The sequence below is a fragment of the Pundamilia nyererei genome, unplaced genomic scaffold (assembly GCF_000239375.1).
Source record: "Pundamilia nyererei isolate P.nyererei 1_Seehausen unplaced genomic scaffold, PunNye1.0 scaffold00165, whole genome shotgun sequence".
Lineage (NCBI taxonomy): Eukaryota > Metazoa > Chordata > Actinopteri > Cichliformes > Cichlidae > Pundamilia > Pundamilia nyererei.
In genome coordinates, this window is record NW_005187566.1 from 847,256 (window position 1) to 869,481 (window position 22,226).

General features: G+C 41.3%; 1 protein-coding gene across 4 annotated transcripts in view; it reads right to left on the reverse strand.

Moving 5' to 3' along the window:
• epha7 (eph receptor A7) overlaps positions 1–19,731 on the reverse strand; it is an 85,965-nt gene extending 66,234 nt beyond the window's left edge. For all 4 annotated transcript variants that reach the window (XM_005745737.1, XM_013914007.1, XM_013914006.1 and 1 more), the window contains exons 1-3: positions 19,545–19,731; positions 18,013–18,077; positions 16,785–17,454 (exon numbers count right to left, since the gene is read on the reverse strand). In XM_005745737.1, coding sequence (XP_005745794.1) covers positions 16,785–17,454; positions 18,013–18,077; positions 19,545–19,638 — 829 coding nt within the window. In that variant the 5' untranslated portion in view covers positions 19,639–19,731. The remainder of the gene's footprint in view (positions 1–16,784; positions 17,455–18,012; positions 18,078–19,544) is intronic.
• Between the last annotated feature and the right edge of the window lie 2,495 nt (positions 19,732–22,226).

Here is a 22,226-nt window from a genome sequence, read left to right on the forward strand (position 1 = left end):
TAGATAGATAGATAGATAGATAGATAGATAGATAGATAGATAGATAGATAGATAGATAGATAGATAGATAGATAGATAGATAGATAGATAGATAGATACTACTTTTTATACAGCACTATATACATATTAAGGTTAGGGGGACTTAGGCCTCTGAGAGTTAACATAATCAATTATATGTCTGACAATGCAAACAACTCCTGAGTAACATACTACTACATAATCCATTAAAGACAAGGTATGAGATAAAACCTGTCACCATCCCCAACCATAAAGTCGACAGCTCTCTGAAATTCTCAGAATTTGATTTGCTATGTCCCAGCTGAGCCAGGTTCACACAGGATCATATTCACTGATGATCTCAGCAGTCATTACAAATCACTGAATGTCTCGAGGTGATATTAGTCCTGTGCAAACAGAGCCTCAAAGAGTCTTAGCTTCATAGCTGAATTCCCATCATGGAGGGGGCATGACAGAACAAACCACTGCGTTCACATCTCGATGCAGCCAGAATTTGAGCGAGCCTGCCCCCTCGGGCTTCATCAAGCAGGCTTAGCTGTGAAACGGCACTGCAAATCTCAAGTTGAAGCTTTTGCCCAGAGATGAACTCCTACCTGAGAGGGAAATAACAAGACCATTTTTATTCCAATGAATCCACAGGTCAGCAAAGGGGTTTCACTTGTTTACAACAGCTCACATTTGTAAGAGGAAATATTCTTCAGTAGACAGATAAGCACATGTACTGTATCAAGCTTGAGCAAATTGATCATTTCAGTGCTTCACCTCTGACCGAGCAGGTAAGCAAAGAAGGCTGCTGATATGACTGATCGCTATTTGTGTTGTGGGGTATTAAGAATGATGCGCCTAACCCTAACTAATTCACACATACAAAATGATTTTCTGGTTCCAAGTAATGCCACCAGATATAGTGACTCATACCAACCCAGTGAGAAACACACAGTAAATGTTTAAGGACTAGCAAAGAGTCAAATCTCTATTCAGGGAAATGCAATTTTAGCCTGGAACTCAGCTAATCCACACTGGCTGGCTGTGCATGTGCAAAACGCAGCAAAAGCATGGTGAACAAACTGCAACCTGGGCCACATGACTTCACAAACAATCTGAAAGAAATCTATACAGCTCTGCATACAAACTATCAAATTATACTAAAAATGCATTTTTCATGAGCCACGGGGGGAAATGAGCGATGATTTTCATGCTTGCTGCCCCTATTCCAAATCTTGATTCTGTTCCGCTAGCTTTTTCTTTCTTTCTTTCTTTTAATTTCCTTTGGCCAACGTCTCTTGAGACAGATTTGTAATAAGGAAGACAGATAAATCAGAGTTTTCTGGTTTTAACACTTCCAATGCAGCATGAAAAAGAGGCCAAGGCTCAGGGTATCCCCATTTCAGCTACATGAAAGCCCTGTCATTCTCTATTTATCAAGGTGCCACAGTTTTGTGAAACAAAGGGTTTTTTTTGTTGTTTTCCCAAGATGAAAAACAACATGATTTTATCTTTAATCTTTTTTTCTTTACCTTTTTTGGCCAGTAATTGAAAACAGAGCCATGAAAAGGCTGTCAGCAGTGGGCCTTTAATGCTGACCAGGCAAAACATATCAATGGAAGTGTTTAATCTTCATATGTAAGTTCTTCATTGTTGTTGATGTTGTTTTAATGTACTGTTCTCATGACAACACTTGACTTACAGCAGAATAAACCGTGTCTAGTACCTGATCCTCAGTGTAAACACTCCCCATAAATGCTGATAATGATGCTTTCTACAGCAGATTCAAAACTGCTAGATCTCAGCGCCTTTGCTCAGCATGCTGGGATTTTTAACATTCTGATAAGCCAGCGTGTCTGTTTGCCTTTGGTTTCTGAGAGCTCAACTGCTGGGTGGCCTGTGTGCAGAGGGGGAAACACCCAGCTTGGACTGAGACCCCCACAGCCACCTCCCTCCCCTCCAGAGTACAGAATAACAATGCGGGCCTTCAAAGAGGACAGTTTTCAAAATTAAACACTGGATAACTCGTTTATTGTAACGTGACTCACATGTTAATGTTACAGTGTTTCTTATCAGTTAGAATTTATTACTGATTCTAGTTCCCAAATTCAAGGTGTTGGTAGTTGAACATGTTCTGAGGTTATAACAGTATTTTTACACATTTTCTGACATATATATTTATATACTGACAGAGTAATACGTAATGCCCATTGTAAAAGTAATCCCTGACTCTTCAGTCTGTGTGATTTCATAGAGAGGCGCTATCGTAAATATAGTCATGTGAAGCGCAGAGCTCTGTCTGTGAGCGCAGCAGTCTCACTCAGCTGCTGTAACTGTTAGAGGCAAACAAGCACAAAAAGGTGAGAGGAGCTCAAATGTGAGCAAAAATCATAATGTGTTCCCTCTATACTTACATCTAAACATTTAACTATATTTAACCTCATTATGAGATTTTATATAAACTTACAAACCACTTAACCTGTTTGGGTTTCTTCCAAAACTCACAGCAAAATGCCTCACAATACACTCCAAACATTTTCCTGAACCACCGTATAAAAATGTCAGCCCATGTTTATAATCCATCAAAGCTGAAAGTTTTGTTTTAAAAGTCTGTTTCTTAATATTCTTTGAATGGTTTATTAATGTTTTATCAAGGCCTCTAAGTAAATGCCATGGTCAACACACTGGCACTTTTCCAACTGTATCATAGAAATTCCCATAGAGACTGACCTGAGCGCTTGTGCCTCCAGTCCATCTGCACTGCGTATGCCAGGTTACAAAAAACTGTGAGGTGCATCACAAGGCAAAACAATACCAAGGGACACTGCACCACACTGCACTGATGACAACAGCAAGCATAAACTGCCTGTTAAGCTAGATCTAGACTTCTGGAGGAAATCTATGGCGTAACTGGAAACACCTTTTTAACCCTATGCTGCAGCTACACTGTACGCCATTCAAGTCATTGCGGGCAGCATCGACCTGACAAGTGGTTACATTTTTCAAGAGGTGCATGTCAGGTTATGTGGAAGGCTATGGCATAGGGTTAAAAGGACTTCCCGGGTACAATTTAAGTCATAATGTAGACACCGACAGATGTCCAAATCATGCATCAATGTATCTCTAAATTCTCTGGATTTAATTTTTATTTCTTTTTGCTTCATGTTGAAGTCCATTGCAATAACCCCCTCCCTTTAGTAGCACTGTGTACAATGCAGCATTGCCCAACTTGACCTTAACAGAAACTAGAAAATAGAGACTTAATGCTCAAGAAAAAGTTTCTCTTCTCCCTTACTCGTTGGGAGTATATTTCTACCCGTACCTAATGGACTACCTAACCAAGGAAGCAAATCAAGACTCTAAAAATAGCAACTACAGGATGTGAAGAGGACATTAACATTTTAGGTGGACACTACGGTCCTAATGTGGGCTTTTACCAGCCTTCAACAAGTAATTCTGTAGCGCTATCCTCCACATGAAAAAGTAACAGTAAAAGGGTTTAAGTATGTCAAATGTGATCAAACTACAAAAATAATTCCCAATTTTTTTTCTTTTTTGTAATAACCTCAACTTGCATTTTGTGCTCGGGACTTGGTTCGGTTTCTCTGCTTTTGTTTCTTTTCAGTGACAACCCGTGTGTTTACCAGTGTGCCTGATCAGGTTTGGCACCCATAAGCATTTACAGAAGCAACAAGGCAGCAAATGAGGCCTCAAAATCGAATGCCTGTATGACATGGGCAACTAAGTGGTTCTGCAGCTCTTCCCATCACTAGCAGCGAGATGAGTGACAAGTACAAACACAGCCATCCTATCCCAACTTTCCTGTCCCAGCAGCAGCATGGTGACTCATTGCTGGCAAGTTCCCTTTTTCCTGGCACCAGATGCCAAAGAGAGACATTCTTATTTGGGAAGATAGTGAGTGAGACATTCTTTCTCCACTGACCCTCCAGCAACACTTTCTTTGGAAGGATATAGCTGTGAAGCAATTATACTGAGTCTGTTCACCAAGTAGCTTTCTTAACTGACAATGTGACTGACACCTTAGTGGCAAACACTGACACCCAAACATGTAAAAACACTGCACAAACTCTGGACTCTGTTCACTTTACAACTTGCAGTGACTTTGACAAGGCGACTCGCAGTCCGTCGTGTAATTACATTTGTAGGGATGAAGTGTTTTAGAGAGACTCTTTGGGGAAGGGCCCATTTATGTAAGTCTGATTTTCTTCTTGCGCAGATAAAGGCTGAGTGCCAGCTTGACACAGGGCCCGTTAAAGAAGCTGAGCAGCAGACACAACAGCAAGCCTATTTACGACTCTAAGAAATTAGCTAGTCCTTAGAGAACTGGGCTGAGGTTTAGCACAAAGAAAGAGCGAGAGAGAGAAAAGTCTTACATTCCAGTTGGTTCCTCGGGTGTATACAGAGCCAGCATCTGTAATTTCCCATCCAGTGGTCAAGAAGTTTCATTCAGTGATGTGATTTGGGGGGGGGGGGCAAGCTGCAGTCAGCAATTTTACACAGAGCAAGGAAGAGGGGCATGACAAAGGAAAGGTCCTCGGAGAGGTGGGGTGTAGATAATCAAACACTCTTGTGACTTTAGCGTCTCTATCAGGGCAGACACTGGCCCAGAGAGTAAACTAAAGTCTCCTTATCTTATTCAGACACACATATACAAGAGAAGACAGGGGAACAGATTTCTGTATTTTTCCAATTTCTCAGTTTATTCCTTTTCCCTTTAAGTTGAGCTTCTTAACATTCCTGAATTACATCCAATTTTTCTCAGGCTTCAGCAGTGTCATGACACTCTGGGTGACAGACGGGGGTGTGGGGGTGGTAGTGGCTCCTTATTCGGCAGCCTGACATATCCCTCTTTGGCCAAAATAGAAAATGGTTATTTTTCTCTCCACTTAATCTTCTGACTTTGATGACAAACTGAAATTGAAATTCGGCCCTTTAGTGCTTTTCCTGGGTTTGTTTTTTGTGCTGTGTTTGCATTGGCTGACTGGTAAAGTGCCAACTGAAATGAGTCTCTGAGATCAATAATTAAAAAGAGCAAAGTATCAACAGCTGGTCAAACTCTGACAGAGTTTTGTTTGAGGTAACTTTGGAAGTGCAGCATTATATACATGTTGTGTTACTATGCAGGCACTCAGAGTTTCATTTAGGATGAAGTACAGAAACCAATGTGATTGTTTAATTATTGATGCACAAAAAATATTCTGAGCAAAACAGATCTGAAATGAGGATTTATACAAGAAGACACAGAGGCAGAGTGTGGTGCAAGAGTTCAAACACTGTTGCATATGATGGTTTGGGTGTGCCCTTAAACTGGACCAGACACCATGACAGGCCTAGACAGAGCCAGATCTTTAGTGCTGTATGTCCTTCTAAGGAATGAGGTAGGTGGCTCTGTGTGTTTGCCCAGATAAATGAGCTATAAATGTCATATTTTGTTTCTGATCCATGCATATATAGTATTTAGGACTTACTGTAAAGGTATTGATGACAACTAGTGTGGATATGGATAGAGCAAAAATGATAATTATACAGATTCGTGTGACAAAGCAGATCAATGTGAATAGATGGGATCTTTACATATAAGGTATGTATACCATGCAATAATATGTGATATTTGATTGCTTTCAAAAATATCTTATATTTCCGCCAGTATTAGAAAAATCTGCCAATGATAGTCTGTCTTAAAAGAATTGGAACCTGATCTTCTTACTTGCTTACAACCCACAAATCCAATTAAGGTTACAATCCTTGTTCCTACTGAGCAAAGAGGGGACAACTTGGTCCAAACAGGGCAGCTGGGATATTGAGTTTCCCCCCCATCTGTCTCAATATTCCTGCAGACAGGTCTAAAAGTGAGCTGGAGTGTGGGAATGTGGGAGACTCTGTCTGTTTTTTGCACACTGCCAGAGCCAAAGTGAGAATGACTAGTGCGGGCCTTTCTGTCTCCACAGTCTTCGCATGATGAGTCCTGTCAGGGCCAGGCCTTCCCCCTTTCTTCTTCGACTGCCCTCCCGTCCGGCCTGATTATGTGTTAAATCCGCCCGTGTGTCAGGATGGATGTGGAAAGAATGTATGCTGAAGTGAGCCGAGCTGGGCTGCAGAGACCCGGAGAGAGCAGCCTGGAGATAGCACCCCATTAGAGTGATAAAAGACCCAGAGGGAGGAAAGCAGCCGACAGGACCAACATGCACAGCCACTGATGAATGCCAGGTGGAACGGGTCAAGTGTGATAAGGGAAACTGTTTATTTTCTTATTTAAAAAAAAAAAACCCACTGTTTTCTGTGGCCGAAGCCACAGCGATAGGGAAATGTCTTTATAAATATTGACTCTAAACACAGGCACGGTATGGTACCATATGTGGCGCCTTTCGCCTCTGGTTTATGACTCTGTTTCCTCCGAGTATCTTTTCCATTGTCTGCATGATTCTGACATTCACTGTCAGTTGGCACACAAGGCTGTGTATTGCTGGAAGTTTGATTTATATTCTGCAGCTGATTACAGAGTTTGGGGGATAATTGTAAACCTAACCCTAACCCTAAATAGGTGGTCTGTTCACACCTTCTTTCTTAAGGATATGGCTTGAAATCTGTTTTCAAGGCCCTTATTTCATAAGAGTTGTGGATATAAGATTTGTACTCCTAAATGGGTGTGCTAAAATATTTAAGGACAGAAACACCAGACAGTTTTCCCAGATAGTGTGAGGAACTGGCTTTAATATAGGACTGACTGCTCATTTTTTTCTCCATGGCAGTTTAATCTACCCATGCTTACATGTTAAATGTTCCCTAAACACAATATATTTGCTGATGAAAAACTACCAACTCTACAAGTAATGTAATAAAAAATTTTAAGTAAAAGACATTTTTCCGGCACTGAATCCCCTGACTAACCTTGTCCTACTGCCATATTTTGGGTGGTGCGATGCCAAGAGCCACCTATAAAACAAATTCTTCTTCTCTCTCTCTCTCGATCGCTTCTGTTACGCTGCACTACTGTTGCTAACATTAATACTGTCAGAAACATGGTCTGTCAGCTATTTCAGCTGCATATTCAGGGAACCATAAAATGCTATTTAAAAACCCAAATCCAACTACACGTTTTTAAGTTTTACTTTCGAGGCATGCAATTAGGATGATGACATGTTCGGAAAACCGAGCGGGCCGATGACGTCCTTCTCTGAGCTTATTTCTTATGCATTGATATAGCTCAGGGTCTACGTGCATTGTTGTGATTAGATGTGACTTATGTTCCTTGCCTCAATAAATAGTAGGCCTCGACGTGGAATTCATCAGGCTCTGTTTTTCATCAGGCGCTTTATGCATGCTGAACTATGGCTGCATCTCTTTTATGGACTAAAGCCTGTGGTGTTTTCCGCCGCAATGTAAGAGGCAGTATATCTTTAGAGTAATCTGAGAGCTACGCAGACATGCAGACCTGGAAAAATCCAAGCCGAGTATATTTCGTCTACTTTAAAAGCTAAAGGACAGTTCAATTGATCTCATCGCAGAGGTGATGTGTGGATTTTTTTAGCTGCAAAGATTTTGGAAAAATCGAGTGCACCTTCAAGGATGACATACGTTATTTATTAGGTATGAGGTATCCAAAGTCCTCTAATAAAACACTGTCAATTTTTTTTGGTCTGTAATTTTATTGTATTTTTCCCAGTTCAAACATGATTTTGGTTTTGAGTGTGATCACAGGAATAACAAGCAGAGCAGCAAGCATTTCTTGAATTTTTTCTTCTTTCCTCTGAGTCCAGTGCACCACTCTACACCTCAGTGATTTATAAGTTAAAAAGAGACGCTCAGCAGCTGGGTTTTGCCCACAGACATGTTAATCTCACACCTATGAGAGGCAAGGCAGTTGCCCAGCCTGGGGAAACAGTGGCAGAAATACACAGAAAAGGATGAGAACAAAGTCTTTTGTAAAAAAAAATAAAAAATCTCTTCATGGGGCAGAGATAGAGTTTCAATGTCAAACCCTTTTCAAACAAGCTCATTTTGAACAGTGACACCTCCCAAAGGCTTTGGAAGAAGCAGGGAAGCAAGGGCATTCAACAATCGGAGCCAAAAAAGAATGAATAGGAGCCGCATAAAAACACATACAAAATGGTTAAAGAATATGATGTCATGTTATGATGGTTCTCCCCCACCAACCCTTCCAACCCCAACATACTTGGAATGATTATGTCTGGCTGCTGCTGCTCTCAACACATCTGCACAACCAGCCCATTCATCGGAGGTACCTGTGCTTAGTGGGAGATAAGTAGCTTTCCACGAGAAACAAAAAGAAGATTAGCTCTGCCGTACGCTGTGTTGGAGGGCATGCAGCTTTGCCCTCCAAAAGCAGAGAAAACCTGAAGAAAGTGCCTGCTTTGGTTGTTCACATCAAAGATCAAAGCCAGATGCTGATTAAGTCACAAAAATCAAAGTTAAAAAGTGCAGGAGACATCTAAGCCAATTCTTCTACAGTGGCAATTAAAGGAATGCTTTTACAAAGTTTAAACTCATTAATATTTGTTTTAGATCACTCTCAGTAAAATTCCCCCTTTGAGCAGCTGAGCACGAGAAATAACATTCATTTGTTGTCATATTATAGGACAGGGCACGTCTATTTTTTATCCCCAAAATAGAAAGCATGTAGTTGGTTTTGTCTTGGTGAAAAGGAAACATAGAATTACATTTTCAGATTAACTCTAAGCTGAACCTCACAGAGGAATTGACTTCATCAGAGCCCTCACCGACAGCTATACAAATGGCAAACAACAAACTCAATCACCTGTTTTCTCCTTCATTGCAACTGCTAATTTATTTCGTGGTCTTGGTAGAAAAAAAAGTATTTGAAGATTAAACGCATTACATCAGTGAATGGTCTCTCAAACTGCCTGGCCTGCATCGTGAGTCTGCACACAGACCTCCTAAGAGGCCTCTGCTTCTTTAAGTTATCATGCGGAGTGAGCTTTTGAAATGGATTCTCAGTGACATGGAAAATGTCCCTGCCTAATCGTCTTTTGTTTAGTTCATTTAACTCACATGGAAACAAGAGAGTGGGTCCTTAAGCCCAGCCGTGCAGGCTACCTTTACGAAGGAGGCGACCACCTCTAAAAAAGGAGCCTTGCTAAAAGACACTGCAGATGAGACCAAGACTTTGCATTCTCAGGATGAATACATGGGGTCCAGAGGTCTGACCGATCGAAAGCCCCCCAGGAGCCCAAGCGAAATCAGCCCTGAAAATGTCCCCAGTCAGCAACTGAGCATTATCTACCGTTCTAACCTGCCCCCACCCACCCCTCTCCAATTCCAGAGCTATGACAGAAAGGAATGAAACACTAGTCTGTGGCCAAAGCGTTCCCTTGAAACAAAGGGAGTAGCTTGGCCTCAGATGAGTGCTTGTACAGATCTGCTCCTACAGGGCTGGTTCACTTTTGTATCAACAGTTGGAAAATGAATCACGACTATTTTCTGACTCTTTTTGTAAACCGCACAATTAATCAGGTAATCTGAGTAATTATCAGATAATTTAATAATGAACATAATTAGCAGTTGCATTCCTAAACATGTCAACTCCTGTTTCACAGAGAATGGTTTATTTTCAGACAACGATCCAAAAGAAACAGCTGAATTTCCTGAAACAGAGCCATCCTCAGCACATCTTAAGTTCTTCTTCCTCTGGGTGTAAGTGGGGGGAAAAGTGAGAAGTTATGTAATAAGTTATTGATTTTCCTCTTAAAGGGAGACTGAACCAAAGAGCCAGTGGTCTGAAGCCTCCCAGAGGAGCAGCCCCACTGATAACACTACCCTCCCTGCTGCCTCTTAAGATGGCAAGACCCCAGGCCTCGTCACATATCACTTTCACCCTCATGCCACGGGGACACAACAGAGAACAACAAAGACAATGTCTTCTGACATGGACTTCTCCTGTCTGACCACATCCCTCTCTAGCAGTCAGCACCAAGCAATTACAAAAAAAAGACATCTGTGCCACAGTTTGGGTAGATAAGCAGGACAACAGCATGGAAGAGCGAGAAAAGATGAAGGCCGCTGCACTGCGAGGGGGGCTCTTTTGCCATGCAGGGGGGAGGGAAGCCAGAGAGGTGACTCTGCTGGTGAGCAGAGGTCAACTGTGCAAACATCCATCTTCTTCTTGACAGGATCCTGTCAGCCTGGGTGCTCACGTTACTAAACACAACAGGCAGGCCTCCATTGTGGTGCTGTGCTGGTCTGCAGCCATGTGTAAATGAAGTTAATATTCCCTGACCTCACGCATGGCCAAATGTGGACCCCAGTGTCACCTTGGAAATAACGCTATCTGTCGCAAAATCACAAAGCGTTCCCTTTCTGGTGGTTACAAAGTCTTTAACTGACCATATGCTTTTGTTTGTGTGAGAATGAGGAATGTTTACTTGGATTCTATTCATGCAGTGCAACGCAGGGTCTCAAATTTGAACTGGCAGGTCAGATTTTTTTTTCTCCCATGCTGACATGAAATAGCCAGTTGGTCCAATTTGCACTTATAATCACACATGTCTTCCATTCAGAATGGTGAGCCAGTAAAACTAGAAATCCATCTTGTCTGCATCAAAGCTAGAGGTAAATACAAAAAAGAAGTATCAAAAGGGATCCAGCTGCATCCATTTTAAATGAAACAATGTGATCTAATTAATTAATTAATTAATTCCTTGTTCTTGTGTCAATCTATCACTTTCCCACAGTTGTTTGCCTGCCAAGTGTTGATAACCTTTACATGTTCTAAGATGAGCAATTCATGAAAAATGTCTGAATTTCTGTGGTAGAGTACAACTGGCATTCCATCTGGTCCTGTGTCTACAGAGACTAAATTAGGCTAAAAATGTATGGCATGTCTAGCTAAGACAAGCCGTGAAAATGGCATGAACCTGAGCTGAGAAGAATGGAAACGAAACAAAAACTGCCCAGGGCATCTACAGGGAGTGCAGAATTATTAGGCAAATGAGTATTTTGTCCACATCATCCTCTTCATGCATGTTGTCCTACTCCAAGCTGTATAGGCTCCAAAGCCTACTACCAATTAAGCATATTAGGTGATGTGCATCTCTGTAATGAGAAGGGGTGTGGTCTAATGACATCAACACCCTATATCAGGTGTGCAAATTATTAGGCAACGTCCTTTCCTTTGGCAAAATGGGTCAAAAGAAGGACTTGACAGGCCCAGAAAAGTCAAAAATAGTGAGATATCTTGCAGAGGGATGCAGCAGTCTCAAAATTGCAAAGCTTCTGAAGCGTGATCATAGAACAATCAAGCGTTTCATTCAAAATAGTCAACAGGGTCGCAAGAAGCGTGTGGAAAAACCAAGGCGCAAAATAACTGTCCATGAACTGAGAAAAGTCAAGCGTGCAGCTGCCAAGATGCCACTTGCCACCAGTTTGGCCATATTTCAGAGCTGCAACATCACTGGAGTGCCCAAAAGCACAAGGTGTGCAATACTCAGAGACATGGCCAAGGTAAGAAAGGCTGAAAGACGACCACCACTGAACAAGACACACAAGCTGAAACGTCAAGACTGGGCCAAGAAATATCTCAAGACTGATTTTTCTAAGGTTTTATGGACTGATGAAATGAGAGTGAGTCTTGATGGGCCAGATGGATGGGCCCGTGGCTGGATTGGTAAAGGGCAGAGAGCTCCAGTCCGACTCAGACGCCAGCAAGGTGGAGGTGGAGTACTGGTTTGGGCTGGTATCATCAAAGATGAGCTTGTGGGGCCTTTTCGGGTTGAGGATGGAGTCAAGCTCAACTCCCAGTCCTACTGCCAGTTTCTGGAAGACACCTTCTTCAAGCAGTGGTACAGGAAGAAGTCTGCATCCTTCAAGAAAAACATGATTTTCATGCAGGACAATGCTCCATCACACGCGTCCAAGTACTCCACAGCGTGGCTGGCAAGAAAGGGTATAAAAGAAGAAAAACTAATGAAATGGCCACCTTGTTCACCTGATCTGAACCCCATTGAGAACCTGTGGTCCATCATCAAATGTGAGATTTACAAGGAGGGAAAACAGTACACCTCTCTGAACAGTGTCTGGGAGGCTGTGGTTGCTGCTGCACGCAATGTTGATGGTGAACAGATCAAACTAAAACTAAAAACAAACTAAAAACTACTTCCAAAAACATTCAGCTTTGATATTAATGAGTTTTTTAGGTTCATTGAGAACATGGTTGTTGTTCAATAATAAAATTATTCCTCAAAAATACAACTTGCCTAATAATTCTGCACTCCCTGTATAAAGCTTAAATATCTTCATGAAACTTGTTTTTAATGCTGCTCAAAGAGTCTAATGCATGCACTCAGTTTTCAGGATGTGTGAATAAGTTAAGTAATCGGAATATTAATGTTCAAACTAATATTTACTAACCCAGGCTCTCACTTCTCATGCTGTAGTGGATATTTAAAAATGAGGCTCTGGATATGAACGTTATACAAGTACCATTTATTCCAGCTTGGCAAATCACGATTTTCAAACATAGCTTCCTTACTCATGCCTTAACTGTGGTTTAGTCTCTACTAATGAGCAGGAATTAAAGCAGAACATCTGGATAGGAATTGTCAGGAAGTAAATTCTACATCTGTTTTCAGCAGTGTAACTTTAGCTGAAATGTAGCACAATATTGCCCTTTTTATTGACCTAAAGCACTGTTTTCTTTTCTACGGAACCTGCAATTCCTATTTGTATAATTTTCTCCACCTATATAAAGCACAGAGAAGCAGAGTTTGGAGGTAATACTGAAGAGCCTCAAAATGCTAGAAAATAGAAATGAGGAGTAGAGTGTTCATGCAAAAAAATAAATAAATAAATTTGGTTAAAGTAAGAAGCACAACACCTCCAGACATGGTCTAATTTAATTATTAGATCATTTTTCAAAATTACCTTGCATTAAAAAAAAAAAATTTCTTTTTCAATCAAAAGTTCAGAAATGGCTCCACCTGCGATTATATGAAATCAGCTATTCTATCGATGTCTAGCTTTTTACTTGATAAATGACTTTAATTATTACGTTATTATTGGGCACAGCGCTGAATGCTTTTGTTTTTGTCTCGGGGTCCTTCCCTAAGTGATCACTTTTAAGGTAGTGCCAACAGGATTGGTGGAAACATTGTGAGCAGAAAATAATACATCTTATCTCAGACTGCTACCTGCCAGGCCAAAACAACAAGTAGGAAAAAGCCAGAGGCTGAGAAAGAATGCTACTATTCACAGGAAACAGGCACTGGCAGTGACAGCATGCAATCCCATCCATCACCAATTTATTTCAATCTTGAGTGATTTGGGTCCATTTGGGTCTCTTGTGATATTCGACACATACCTATCATTTGCATAATTAAGCTCCGGAGCAGTGGCAAAAGACAGCCATTTGGTGTATTAAATTCACACCTTATCAATCAAGGGAGCATCAAGATGTATGAGGACCTCCTGACTTCTTGGCCTCATTTGAAATGCTAAATACAGCCTTTTCTTCAAGCCTGGAGCTAGACCTGGCTGCCTGGTGGCTTCCATACACGTAAGCTGTCGCGGTCAGATCCCAGCCCTTTCCCTCAGGGGGTTTAATCATCAATCAGTCTCCTACTAACTTCTGTCTAACTCCCTGACAGTCAAGATGGATGGTGCCAGCATTTACAGGATGCTGTATCCTCTCATTAGTTCTCTAGTTAGCATGCACCGATAGCAGTGAGATATGGCCCGTTTTATCTGTTTTCCACCAGACAGCAGTCTCCCTTTTCTGGGACAGGGTCAACAGTTAATCATTTCTCAGGCACTGGTTACTTAGTACCACAATGATGCGATGTGTCAAAATTGGACAACATACATTCCCGGGATTGAGTGAAACAAAGACACCAGTGTCCTCCCACAAGAGCCCTCTTTCTGTTTAAACGACTCAGTGGCTCCATTGCCACCAGTGGCCAGCGCTAAACAGAACCAGCAGATGAATGGGCGCTTTTTTCCCAACACGCACTTCTTTGCAAAATGAAGCCTTCGCAGGCTGCGGGGACACTTCAACTGGCCTTTTTCAACAGCCATTACGCTGAGATCACTGAACGAACACGGCGCAGATTGCCACAAAAGAGTTAACAACGGACCGAGGGGGGGGGGATTTTGTGTGTGTATGTGTGTGGGTGAGGGTGGGATGGGGGTGGGGGCAGAGATGATGAATGAGTGGATCACAACAACTTTTGGAGAAGGCCTTTGCATCCACACAGAGGCTCCTCAAATTACATGAGTGACAGCTCAACTCGATTACTCCACCCCCACCCTCCCAGTGCCCGCTTTATAATCATAGCACAGTTGCTCATTCTAAAACAGGCCAGTTAAGAAGTGTGTTAAGGAGTCAGTTTTCTTTACAATAAGTGCTTGTCAGATAACTACAAACCAAAGTCACCTTTTGGTTGTCATTATTCAAGGCAACACATGCTCAGCAAAGATTGAATGTAATGGAAATTATTTTCACGTGTTTACAAGACCACTGTAATCCTGGCTAGATCCTTAAGTGGCTTTAACCTGTTAGGAACAACTAGAATGTCAACAACCCATTAACGGTTAGGTGTAGTGTCAGTCACTTTTTATGCAATCTGTCCCTATCTAACATACCCAAATGAAAAGATTATAGCAGAATAAAAGGAAAGCCAAAATACATGTATGAGACTTTAATTGAAGGATAACATTATTTCAAACATGTATCCTTTTCACAAATAGGGCTTTATCTCAGCCAAAAACAATAACTAGAAAGATCTTCAGAGATCACAGGGTTCGGGATTAGGACTGGTTGACCTTGACAGGCAAAGTGTATTTCACTAAACTGCAGAATCATTTAGATTTGCAAAAATCATTAAAACTTTCCAAACCACTAAAATGAACGAGCACTCAGATGTTTGCTCTGTCAGGAGTTGGGAAAGCAAAAACTGAACCTATTAGTAGTACAACACAGAAAATACTAAACTTCCCTGTGCTTTGCCCCTCTGTATAATACATTTTTCCAATGTACCAAATGTATAAACAGACATATGTTGGCAATGCTTCATTGTAACTCTTCACATTAAAAGCCCAGGAGTTAACATATCAACAGAAAAAGATAAAGTCACAAGATAAAGTAGGCTACTTTTACGGCACTAAGACAAACTGGTTCAAGGATCTCACTTATTCTTCCTACGGTCACAGATACTTGGACTTATTGCTCTGCTGTTCAGCTGATAGAAATACTTTGAATAGCTTTTAGATTGTTCTATGTGGAAACTACTGAATGGACAATTTGATGTCAGTGGAGCAACTGGAAGAAGTGCTGATGGTGCACTGTGATTCTCATTTTATTTAGATTAACTACCCCTTAATACAAAAGCATCTCATGCCTCAGTAGAGATAAAGCTCATAAAGGTGCAGTGTCAAGACTGGAATCTTGATCGGCACACGCATTAAGGTGCCTCCATCCCTCGGGTTTTTAACGACTAAAGGATAGACTCATTGTGCTGTTGCCCACATCTGCAGGTTATTTGTTGTAGTTGACACTTTAACAGATTAATTAATAGAGACATGCAACCATCTTTTGTTGTGAGGACTCTGTACCAAGATGTAATAAAAGGTAGTTAAAATGACTCTGACAAACCGGAGCAGTTGGTTGTTCTGCTGCACCACACTCCCCATGGAAATAAATTGTGTGCTTTCTTTCAACCTGAGTGCACAATCGGATCTTATGTGTGCGTATAAGAACAAAAGAACAATAAGAAGGGGTTTTGTGGGGTCGGATAAGCGATAGCCTCCTAACATTAGCACAACTTGAGGCAGGCTGTGTTGCTCTAAATTACATGGTCTAATATATTTCATTAGCACACCTCCCTCAGAGGGGTCCCTAATGGATGACAGCATGGCATAAAAGCTTGTCTGCCAGGGAGACTAATTTGTTCTTAGACGCATTCCGTTCAATTATTACTGGCTGCTGCTCCTTATAAGCTGCTTAGATTGAGGTTGCTCGCTTTGCAAAAAAGAAAAAGTTTGGCTAATAAGGGGCGCTGCTTAGGTTCCGTGACCCAAGTACCTAAGTCGCCCTTCTTTTAATCTGCAGTGATTTCTATCGCTCAAGTCAGGTGTCTACTGGAAGTAATCCTCTGGGAGTTCAGAGTGACAGAAAGCACATTATCGGTAATTGTAGTAGAACACTCGGCACCACAACAATCCAAAAACCAGCCTCCCTTCATAAATATCCCGAGGCCGAAATGCCACAGGACAGCGGCAATTTGTTTTCTCACTCTGTCTGGGTCATTTGGCCGGGTCACAGAGAATACTGAGTGACTGGATGGACTTCCTCTAGACCTGTATATTCTGCTAGTGATTGTCTTGGCTTCCAGCCAGTAACACAGAGAGAAGTATTGGGAACTGCGGAGCTAAACTCAAGATATTATTTAATCCCAGTGTCAACAGAGTCATGTCAATAAATTAAAACCCTCATAATCGCTTAATACAAAATCAAATTATTAGACTTTATGCAAGTTTATTCCTGTCAAACCAGCTCATGTAATCCTACTATCACACACAACTATACGTCCACTGGTGCCTAAATTGTCATTCACCTGTTTTGCATAATCTAATCACAAATACTATTAAGTTCATTACCTTTTTTCCTTATTTTTTTCATTTATAAAATGAACTGAATTATTTATAAAATGTTGTTAAATAAAAAAAAGTCTGAGAATTTCTCCCAAAAATTACATAAAAAATAAATCAATAAATGAGTGAAAGTGACTCACGTTCACATGCGTCTCCCTTCTGATGAAATCCAGCTTTGCATATACATTTCCCAATGGGCACTAGCCATTCCCCCTCAGCACTGCAGTGCATCTTAGGAGAGTTATCGGCTTCCTCCTCGGCATCGCTCACGCACATACCCTCGACCTCCACCAGTGAGGAGAACTCTGATCCCGTCACGGTGTCTGGGAACGTGGCCAGGTTCTCGATGATAGACCAACACTTCTTGTAATAAACTTTGACAGAGACCAGGGCGATGCACGCTCCTACATCCTGGAAGGCCAGGTAGAAGCCCCGCCTGGACAGGGGGCCAATTATGCGCACTTCGGTGTTCAGCTTCATCTTCCTCTCACCTAGGTCACCCTGAGTGAAGCTTTCATCTGCTGCAATTGTGTCTATTTTCACGTACTGGTTCTCCCGTAAGCTTCGTCCTACCTCTGAATCTGTTTCCTGGTAATACAAGTTGAATGTCTCCTTGCAAGTGCCCACCACACCAGGTAGGCTGTTACAATCCCTCAAGGTGAATTTCAGCTCCACAAAAATTCTCTGGGCATCGCCCTTCTCTATCCAGTTAGTCCGAAGCCAGTTATTCTGATTGGGTTCCATGACTTGGCAAACCTGGTATGTTCGGATGGGTGTATAGTTCTCATCCAAGCCGCTTATCTCTTCCCACTGAAAGAACACAACACAGATTTGTACATGAATGCATCCACACAGAAACAAACTTGAATGTGAAAGCAATAACAGAGATAGGTGTCTAATGAAGAAACTTAAACTGCAGGTGATTACACTGTAACGAATACGACAAAGGTTTATGAAATATAGTCATTTCAGACAGCTTTATATACAAAAAACTGCAGAGAAGGTAGATTATCCGTTTATCGCACAAGCACATCTTTAAAGAATGATGGTGCTCAGTTTATCTGCTGGTGCTCACATTATTTATTTAAAAAGTCTCCCCCCCCACACACACACTTTAATCAGCAAGTTAGAAGTGGTTTGCTTGAGGCCTTTGTGCTCTGAATGCCAAAAGCCGGCAGAGTTTAGCTGCAGAAAACAGCCTCTTGCATGCTCCATCTTTCCTCAGGACAGACCTCTCTTGAGCAGAGGACTATAGCACATACATATTATTATTCCTATCACATATGTGAGACATCACAGATAGCAGGGGAAAAAATCCAGATATATGGAGCACATCCGCATGCACTCGATGCGGTTCTGCAGACTTACCCCATTGGGAGGATAGGAGATCCACTCCAGTTCTGTCTGCTGTGCCTTGGAGTCCAGTAGAATCACTAGTGACAGGAAACCAAGAAGCAGGTGGTTAAATCTCACCAGGGCATCGGGCCTTGGAATTACTGATAGGCCACACGTCTATACAGCACAAACCCGCGACCTAATTTCTGCCAGCAGCAAAATAGAAACGCAGAAAGGAAGGTATACACTGCAGCAGACAGGTCCTCATGCTTGGAACTTTCTAGCTCACTATGAAAAACACTAACGAAACATATGTAATAGGAATCACTACAAAAAAAACAAGCATTTGTATCTAATTTATATATTTTCCTTTTTAAAATTAAAAGTAATTTTAGCATGAAAGTTGTTGCCTTACGAAGAAAGTAGCTCTTATTACCCTGGACTTACAAGTGCAAAAAGATGAAGGCTATTTTGAGCTCCAGACGGCCACAAAACTACAGCGAAACAATGTGTGACATGCGGCGTCTCCGCAATTTTAAAGGACGGCGGCGACGAAGAGGGCAGTGGGGACACGTGCGAGAGCGCAGAGCGGCACCGCGGCGGCTTCCCGAAAAATGGAGGAAGTTGTTTCAATTGTATTTAATACTAGCAGACATTTACATCACGACGGGGAAGGGAAGCGGCCACGGTGCACCGCCGGGGGAAAAGTCAATCAATAAAATGAATATTTACTTATTTGTTTATTTTTTGCATATTTAAAAAAATAAATCACGTCTGATGGAGGTCTACGAAATCCCGCATTCACCTGTGATTTACAATTCCTCACACCATTCCAGCATCTACGGTTATTACACTGTACTTTCCGCTATGAACACCAGTTCCTGCGGCTGACTTTATGCTTTTACCAACACGATCGTAAAATGTCATTTAACTCAATTCTGGCTAAATGAAGGCGCCAATTATTAGCTGTTATCGTGTATCTGAATTCCCTTCCATTTTAGTCTTCGATTGCCTTGACTCTAGACGACTTGAAAGTCTAAGGCAGATCATGTCTCCGCATCGTTCCACTGGATTTTCCTTCCAGGAAACAAGAACAGACACGACTGTCAAAAGCCGAGGACACTTTGGAGGAAATAACGCTCCGAAACTGCGTCCTGATAGAAGGCTTACTCACTTCCAGCGAGGCGAGACTGCTGCTGAGATATAAACCCACTTACGCCTGACAGACCGTTAATCTATAACAAGCAGGTTATTTGTACCGATTACCCACTGATGCTGGAACAAAAAAAAAAAACAAAAAAAACCAGAGCCTCTGCGCCTATTCTACAGCGTTTAGTTGCCGTGCGTAAAAACACCAAGAGACCGCTTACACCAAAGCCTGGTAGCAGACAATTCTGTTATGCCTGCTCAGTTATCACCTGACATTAAAATTCCGAGTAACTAAAAGCAAAAAGAGATATTTTTCTTTCAATGTCAGGACGCGATGTGCTGATTTTTGACATATTTATGTTAATGTCGTCTCCAACTGCAGTGGGGTGGAAGAGAGGAAAACTTTAGGAACTTACCTTCCTTCGCATTCTGTGCTTCACCGCTGTCTACATAAAAGCATAAATGAAGGCAAAACGTAATCCACAGACACGGGAGAGACCTGGAGAGCATGGTGCAGCTGTGGATTTCAATCTAGACCGTAACTAGCTTTGCCACCGTCTCGCGTGCTTCCCATTGACGACACTGAATCTGCTCTATGTACAACAATCCACTGGTCTCCACTCAAATATCGTCTGCTGCCGCTGGGAGGAGACTAAAGCTCCACTCGTGTCAGTTAGACGGACGGACAGAGGCATTATCCAACAGCAGCGCGAAGAAGGGAACGCAACAGACATGGAGAGCCAATACGAAGATGGAGGTGGAGTTTAAGGGGGATGAGCAAACTGGAGGTCCACGGCTGTGGAAATGTTGTCAGGAAAAGGGCAAGGGATTTTTTAGTATAGTGGATGTCTCAGCTGAACTCTACACGCACTCACACAATACAGCTCTAGTGAAAAACACAGACTTCCGCGGCGTTTGGTGATTTCAACTTTTATTAATTTTTCGGATGATGTCACGGTTGATTTTGTTTTTAATTAAAGGTCCTCTGGAAATCAGTTCAGACACTGTGGAGAGGAGACAGTCAAACATCTAATCTGTAAACTCGTAATAAATCTTCACCTTCAGTTAAAAACTGTTATTTTGTGTTGTTGTTTTTTTTAGCTTCTGTGAAGCACTTGTCATTTTTATCTGGAACGGTGCTATAAAAACAAAATTTACTTACTTACTTTATTTCAATTATAAACAATAATATGCTTAAAAATGAATTCCATCGCTCCCCCTGGGTCTGAAGCAACCTCACCACAAAGAAATATCTGAAGCAACCACAGCCTCTGAACAAGTGCTGACACATAATGTGTTAAAGTACTAGTAATCCTTCATCATGATGATATTCAAGTGAAGAAAAGATAAGTGGGCGAAGTCAAGAGTATTTATAATGTAGTTTAATTGTTATGTTACTGATTTTCAACAGATTGCCTTTCCCAGTGTGCTTTCATTTCCAGCTGTGTATATTGATTAGCCCATATATCCGAGTGCATAACTGTATGCCTTTTCCATGAGATAATACAGTTAGAGTGTGTGTCTCTTTAAAGTTGGTTTTCCTGGTTTTTCCTAGTGTGTGACTTATATGTGATTGCAATGTTTTGTTTCAGCTCAGCTTCATTCAGTTAGAATTTTATTAGAGTCTAAAAGCACCACATTTGTGTTCAAACAAGATTTTGTCTGGCTATGTGGATGCTGGATGTATCACAAGCAACACAAAAAGGCTTCAGCATTGTGTGTGTGTGATTTGGCCAAATTTACATGTTAAACCAACAGCACTGTATATAGTGTCTGTTGTATATTACTGTTTTTTGTTAAATGCACCTCTGGCTGAATCACTATTTTATTTTTTGGCCATTTACTGTTTCGTACTGCTAAACTCAAAGAGGACGTCTGCTTCTTAACTCCAGATTTCTCATTATTGGACTTATCCAGACAAGCTTTGCATGATCCACAGTTCAAAATAGACCCTCTATGACTGTCTTATAGTAGGTCTGGGCACAGCTCCATCAGTTACCCCTCTGCCCCAAACATTTAGTTTTAATTCCATCTTCCACGTGCGACTAAGATGACCACCCATATGCAAAAGAAATAGAAAAAACTTATAAAAGACTTGCATGAGATTTGCTTCATATAGTGAATCATATAAGGCTTACATGATTTACTCATGAAAGTGGCCACTTTCTCATTACTTTCATATATTGTTTTAGTAAGTATCCAAAACATACAAGTTTCATTTATATGATTCTTCAAGGGATCTTATATCCGTTTTCACTCTTGTATGCTTTTCATACAAGTTTCACACAAGACAGATACAAACTTTATAAGATTTATATATATCTTTTCCATATCTTTTCTCTGTGACATCATACACAGCCAAAAGTAGAAAAACGCTGTCTGAGCATTTCTGAACTTTTAGTTCATGTGTTTCCTTGTTCATGCTTTGACCCCATTATTTTAAACATTGGATAAGATTACTGAGAACATCCACAATTGTAATATAAATAAAAGAACAGAGGGAGGGTGGCTTTTCCAGGCTTTGATAAATGTGCTATGTACAGATGTGGAGAAGGAAAACAGAATGACTAGATTAAAAGAAAATCAAAGTATAATTAAAAAGTTGCGTTTCAGGCTGAGTGGAAGTGGGTTTCCATTGCTTCCTGGGTTCTTATAGGTGAAGGAGTCTTTAATGTTTGAGCCAAATATAGCATTTGATGGAGAGACATTAAATGGCGTTTTTAATCTGTGGAAGGTCACCTTAAGAAAGTCCCACAGAGACAGGCCACTCACACAACAGGACCTGTTTCATTACTGCTCCCGTGCTTCAGAGACTTTCAGCTTAAAGATGGACCCACCGGGGGTCTTTAAGTAACAAACAACCATAAACAAAGAATAAAACACAATTAAAAAGTCTAAAGTTAATTTCCCGCTTTCTCAGATGACTTGGCATATCACTTAAAAATTAAAGCATAAAGCGGCGCTCATTATCCCTTTATACATACAGCATTTGTTGCAGGTCACTAATTAATCTCCATTACCTCCCAACAAGCAAAACAACTGTAATTATGCCCCACAAATATTGATTAATAAACTGTGTACATAAAAATGGACGGAAG